The 6,339-nt window shown below is 45.7% G+C and overlaps 1 protein-coding gene across 1 annotated transcript; it reads left to right on the plus strand.

The window, feature by feature from the left end:
• The first annotated feature begins 429 nt into the window (after positions 1 to 429).
• On the plus strand, positions 430 to 6,306 carry simc1 (SUMO interacting motifs containing 1). Its single transcript, XM_029771365.1, has 9 exons — positions 430 to 1,102; positions 1,818 to 3,377; positions 3,461 to 3,787; positions 3,971 to 4,131; positions 4,279 to 4,389; positions 4,565 to 4,696; positions 4,809 to 4,965; positions 5,165 to 5,249; positions 5,976 to 6,306. Exons 1-9 carry the CDS (start codon positions 959 to 961, stop codon positions 6,182 to 6,184), a joined length of 2,886 nt encoding a protein of 961 aa, XP_029627225.1. The 5' UTR covers positions 430 to 958; the 3' UTR covers positions 6,185 to 6,306.
• The last annotated feature ends 33 nt before the right edge of the window (positions 6,307 to 6,339 follow it).

Below are 6,339 nucleotides of genomic sequence, written 5' to 3' on the forward strand. Positions count from 1 at the left end.
TGAAGGTCACTGATAATTGGGCTCTTTTATAATGTTCGTCAGTGGCCGTCAAGTGTCAGAAGTAAATCCCAGGGAGGAGAGGGCAGTGCGTCACATGTCACAATGTTTTGTTTTCAGTGGAATACCTCTCTTGTAGTCTCCATAACCCTGGAGTCACAGTAACTGCACCGCTGTCTCATACACACACACATTTACATAACTGGCCTTTACGTAACATAATTTGTGGTGCATTATATTTTTTAAACATAGTATTGCAAGGAATTTCCCCACACAAACATGCATTACAGAAAAATTGTGGCCGGGCACAGAATATGTAAGGTCTCCTCTTTGCGCTCCTTCTACTTTACTTGTTAATGACCATCCCTAAATAAATAAAAATACAATAAAAATACAAATTCATGACCTGCATCTCCCTCTACTGGTAGGTGTCAGGCCAGTTAAACTGCGGTAGAGCTTCCTCCAGTATGATCCAGCTCAAAACAAGGAAATGGAAAATGTAGCTAGCTAGATGCGATTTCAATCACGTTACACTTTGTCATTTGAATTGGCTAGTTATGGTAAAGAAACTTGAGTAGGCGTGACATCTCTATTATTTAGAAACTGATATTATCAAAATAATTTTAATAAGTAACGTACACAGCGCAGCGGCGGCAGGTGTCACAAACGGAAGAAGTCCATGTAACGTTAGCTAAAGTATCGCGTGACCGCAAAAACGAAAAAGTTTACGGATTTGCTTTGTTCTGTGGCTAATTGATAAATATTGTGACTCTTTTTGGATCATCTCTTTATTTACGGCATCGATTTCATAAAATGGATATAATTTGCTCGCTGTATTTTAGTTACGTTAGATAGCTATCGTACCATCAGACTCATGAGTGCTTCCCGCTGGTTCGCTGGCTAACTAGCTAGCTAGGTGCTAGCTAAATGGCTAGCTAATTTGAGAAGTTCACAGTTAGAGATGGATGATATAATTTCGCTCAGCTCGGGGAGCGGAGAGGACTCGGATGTTGAAGTTGTTGGTGTTTACAGTGACACCGAGAACAAGGCCGAAGCAATACCATTTATCAGAGGAGGATGGGTCAATCTGGCTGCCTACACACCGGTAAGTGTTCCCCGTGAAGTTGTAAGGGCTAACCCGTACAACAACAGAAGAGGTATGGCATGTGTGAAAATACAAGAGCAGGTAGTTTGCAGGCCCAAATTATGTGGTAGTTAAAAAAAAAAGTCTACCCCTATAGCTGTCCTACCAATGGCACAGGATCAGTGCTGTGATTGACAGCTAGCTAATTAGCTGTACGTTAATGTAATGCAAAACCAGTTGAGGGCGTGGCGCGTGCCACAAACTGGCGATACTGTATACAGTCATTGGTTGATCCACTTCACTCACCAACTCCTCTGCTGCAGTTTGAGATTTACTGAACTTGTTTACCCGACCTAACTTTTCTTATAATTTAAAAAAAGTATAGCTAACGTTACATTGTTGTTGAAGATATTCAATGTGGTGTAGCCACTTGACCAAGTTTATCTGGTAATAGTTTGAGAGTAGACCAAATCGTTGTCCAGCTAGCTAGCTAAAGTTAGCTAGTTAGCCGTTATAACGTAACGACGTGACTGTCCAGAAACACACCTGGTCAGGCCAGGGTTAATGTTTTTTGTTGTTGTTTATGATATTGAGAATATTAAATAATGGCGTCTGCAGTCGATGGCATACATATTCAGCAACCTGAGATCAGTCAAGTATATTTCATTTATGTTGATGTTTACCTCATAGTAAATATAATCTCATTCTAGTTCTGTGGTTCACATGTCTCTTTCAGTTTGTGATTGACATTACTGGTCGGAGGTGGGCACTGCCACCACCAAGGAGGCGCAGGAGGAGGGACCCAGGTGGGCCTGTAGAAGTGGTGGACTTGAGTGACAACCTCTCGGATCACTCAGATCCAGGGCCGGTGAGTCCACTACCTCAGGGAGAGAAAAAGACTGAGGGACTTTCAAAATACAAAGGACCACACACCAAAAGTCAAGATTCTCTGTCCCGCTCCCCAACTGAACAAGAGTTGGAGAACAAAGCTGTTTTAAAAGCGGAAGAAAGTGACATCCTTGAGTCCAATCAGAGTTGTCTCAGGGATTCATCCTCAACTAGACCACCAGATGTCAAGAACGCTGTGAAATGCTCAGATGTAGACATTCCAAAATGTCCTGTCAAATCACCAAGTGTGCCTAAATCTGAACCGCCAGCAGAGAAGGCAAAAGCCTCAGGGTCTTCCTCTTACCAGATAACTTGGGAGTCACAACAGTGCTTGGGTATAACTTCTCAACCACTGTGTGAAGGGAAAGAAGAGCCAGAATGCCTCAAGGCCAAGACTCAAACCTCAATAACCATTCCAAATGAAGCTCAGATAAGCTGCACTGGAAAAGTAGAAAAGCATGCATTGGAAGAGCAAGAAATAGAGTCTATGTTTACAACGGACAGACCTTTTCTGACAGAGGAAAGGGAAGAACCAGGGTCTCCACAATCATTACTCTATGCTACTCTCTCCCTCTCCCCCCAAAGCCTAGACAGCCCCTATTACGTCCCTGATGATATAGACCCAGACCCTTTCAAGTTCTCAGAGGATTGGGGTGTACATGAAACTCGGCACAACACCTGTTATTCCCCTACACACATCCCGTTTGAGAGCTCTGTCTCTCCACCTCTACCTGATGATCAGACAGTGTGTCTCAACCAGAGTGACCCAGATAACTACCCCAGCAGTACACACAGTCTTAAACAGGATCCTGTCTACCCCTATAGCTGTCCTACCAATGGCACAGGATCAGTGCTGTTGGAGGAAATAAATCAACTTCAGGCCTCAAACCGCACCAACTCCAGTCCCTGCTCTCCTTCCATAGAACCAGACCAGCAGGCTCCCCAGAATTCCCAGCTAACCACCGGCTCCAACTCCCCTGGCTCCTGCATGGGAGGAACTCATAGCAATAATGAGAGCCAGCCCAACCGGACCCCCAGCCCTACGTCCACAGTCATCCTAGCTGGGGAGTCACCAGACTGGCCTGTGGATGAGACTGAGGCGGACCTGGTTATGGATAGCCCCCTGTACATGTGTAGTAGTATCCCTAGTGACCCTCCCATGTCGCTGCGGTCTGAGGACATGGATGTGGAGGCAGGGCCCAGATCACCTGAGGCCAGCCAGCCTGGTTTGGGGGCTGAGGGCTTGATGACTACTGCATGGCGGGATGGCAATGAAGGAGAGGAGATGGGTGGAGAGAGGGTTGGTGGTGAGAATGACATGGAGGTCAGCAGAGAGGACAGGCGCTATGTGTGTCCAATCCAGCTCAGGAAACTGAGGCAGCTGATGGCTGGACCTGTTCAGCACCTGGTAAGTAGGAGAGACATTTTCCCCACATTTTCCTGTGGTCTCTCTCACTCTCTTCTGTTGTCTCTCTCTCTCTCCCTCTCCAGGAGGATGAGGAAGAGGAGGACGATGGTTTTGGTGACCCAGAGCCTCTGTGCAGACAGAGCCTGAGCCTGGTGTACAGCACCATGGAGGAGAACTACCCAGAGGGCACCCTGCAGCTGCTGTCTGACCTGCTGCAGCCCCGCTTCTTCCCCCCCATTGACATCACCACCCACCTCCTCAGAGGCATCCTGCTGGACCCCCAGTGTCCCGACTTTCTCTGTCTGGAGGCCTACACTCTCCTCATGAGGACCCAGAGGCACAATCACACCGATCAGACCACTATCCCATGGGACTGGGAGCTGTTGACGTCAGTCATGGCTGCTGAACAGGTAAGGACAGTGACAGGCCTCTCTCAGCAACTTAACAATTGATTATGATTATACACACAGTTTTTATTAGAGTAATGAGGGAAGCAATGTTTACACAAGCATCAGGTTTATAGGGGTATTATGCTTTCACTAGAATAGTTGATCTGACCACCTGGCCTTCTTGTCCATTATCGTCCTCCTTAGAGCCGTGGCAGGAGGCTCTGCTGTGAGGTGGTGCGTATGCTGCTGCAGTACGTCGTCCAGACCATGGAGGATGACTTCCGGGTCAAACTCTCCTTCCGTGATCTCCACCATTCCATCGCCAAGGCAACCCTGTCATGTGATGTACGGTTCACCCAGGTCAGGTGAGCATTGTGTATCCAGGAGAATAAAAAAAATATATATATATATATTTGTCTCGATCAGTTCCTGAGTAAAGAGACGGATGTGCATTTTGAGGTTTGTATGACAATGGTGTTTAATTATTTTCTACATCTTCTCCCTCCCATCAGAGATGTTATCAATTGGCTCTTTGCTGCTATTGTGAAATCAACAGGGGACAAAGACAACATGTCTACTGACATTGAGGTGAAAACACAGAAGGAAAAAGATGAACATCTAAAGTGAGTTAAAAATGACATCTGCATACAACATTCCACACTCCTTGACTCATTGTTTTGAGATTAGAAATATAGCACCCCACCCATCATATCAGATCAGTTTGAAGGATTCAGAATAGAAACAGAGTACACACAACCAATGTGTGTGTGTGTGTGTCCTGTGCTTTGTGTGTGTCAGAATGGTGTTCCTCCTCCAGAAGATGCTGTCCTTTGCCTTGGAGGTGGATCGCTCCCCGGCTCTCAACTCCAGCAAACTCTCTGGAGAACTCTTCCACACGCTCATCAGCACTGTCTGTCTGAGACGACACAGGTCAGGGTTTGAGGATGGAGGGGATGTTGAGATGAATGGACGTGTCAGGAGGACTATGCTTGCTGTGTAGAGACAGACAGCATCAACGCTTCACCTCTCCTCTCTTGCCTAGGATGCTGATGCTGGAGACCCTGGAGAGCAGACTACTGAGGTGTAAGCTGATAGAGCACCTGCTGCACCATGCAAGTCCACAGAAGACCCCTCTGCCCATGTCTCTGAGTCTGCTGCTACACTTCCTACACAACGCCACCCTCCCACCTGACCCTACGGTGAGTACTAGTACTGCACAACGCCACCCTCCCACCTGACTCTAAGGTGAGTACTAGCACTAGATTTTGAATAGATGAAGTCATGTTCATTTCTATGGCATCTCAAAAAACAGTACACGGACCAATTTCTTTACTAAAATATTAGGAGAAGTCATAAAGGTATGTAGCATAGGCTCAGTCCGTCTCTATCGTTCTTCAGGATGGAGCTGAGAGCTGGAAGAAGTGGGAGGAGTTGGTCCAACTACTATGGATGTTGTTGCTGAGCTATGAGGAAGTGATGAAAGGTGGGCCACTAAACGATTCACCCATCAAAATGAGCATTCCTGAACAGTTTATTTAACTTTTAAATTGGTCACAGCCTCTAGGCTTTCCCCTTAGTTTTGTCCTCCTAACCCAGGGGTTCCCAAACTTTTTTGGACCACGACCACATTTTGATATTTAAAGAATTTGCAACCCCACCATGTTCTTTTTTTTTTATTGGGTCTATGACAGTCTATTACAAATCAGTCTGAAAGTACTTTTGACAGTATTTCAGTCTGAAGGAAGTATGGTTTGACGTAAATGAAATGTATCTGAAAGGTATTGGGAAGTTCAGAAGATCACCAGGCAATCATTGTGTATGATCTTCTGTGTAGAAAATAACATCATTTATGTTTTTTCCCCCAGTTTGATTTTGTGCCTAATCTTGTCCACTCTGTTCTAATGAGACTTGTGGGCATTGCAGAGGGAAATGGAAGACACATTTTTCCTGAGTCTTATCTTTCAGTGATAGGGTCATAATATTTTGTAGCTTAAACCGTTCAAAGATAGAGCCACATTTTGTAGGAAGAAAATAGAAACCGCTCTGTTTATTACAACCACATCTAGTGGCTACCGGAGGTTAGACGTTACCCTGGTTCTATAAACCAAGCACGATTTTTCTCTCGCAACCCTATTTTCAAATCAGACAACCCCTAGTTTGGGAAATCATGTCCTAACCCATCTGCACTTTGACCCCTTGAAACCTCCAGGTCACCTGCGCTCTGCGGTCACCGAGCGAGGGGGCTACGGCCGCGCTCCAATCCAGACAGTGAATGATTCTTTGTCGCGGTTGGTGGTCCAGGAGGCTATAGAGGCCATCCTGTCCAGAGCCCAGGCTGACCTGGGCCAAGACCTGCCTCCACACGTCCATGAGTCCCTCACCTACCTGCAGGATCATCTGCTGGCCTCCTCTCATTGACGAAAAGCTCAGCGCTTTGGTTCAAGCGGCTGTTGATTGATTTCTATTTATTTTTGTAATGATTCATTGTTTTCTAATTTTTCCCCCAATGAATTGTTTTAAATAAATATTTATTATTTTTGTAACTAATTGTCTTATCTATGTTTGCTATTGAC

Source organism: Salmo trutta, chromosome 13, assembly GCF_901001165.1.
Source record: "Salmo trutta chromosome 13, fSalTru1.1, whole genome shotgun sequence".
Taxonomy (NCBI): Eukaryota; Metazoa; Chordata; class Actinopteri; order Salmoniformes; family Salmonidae; genus Salmo; species Salmo trutta.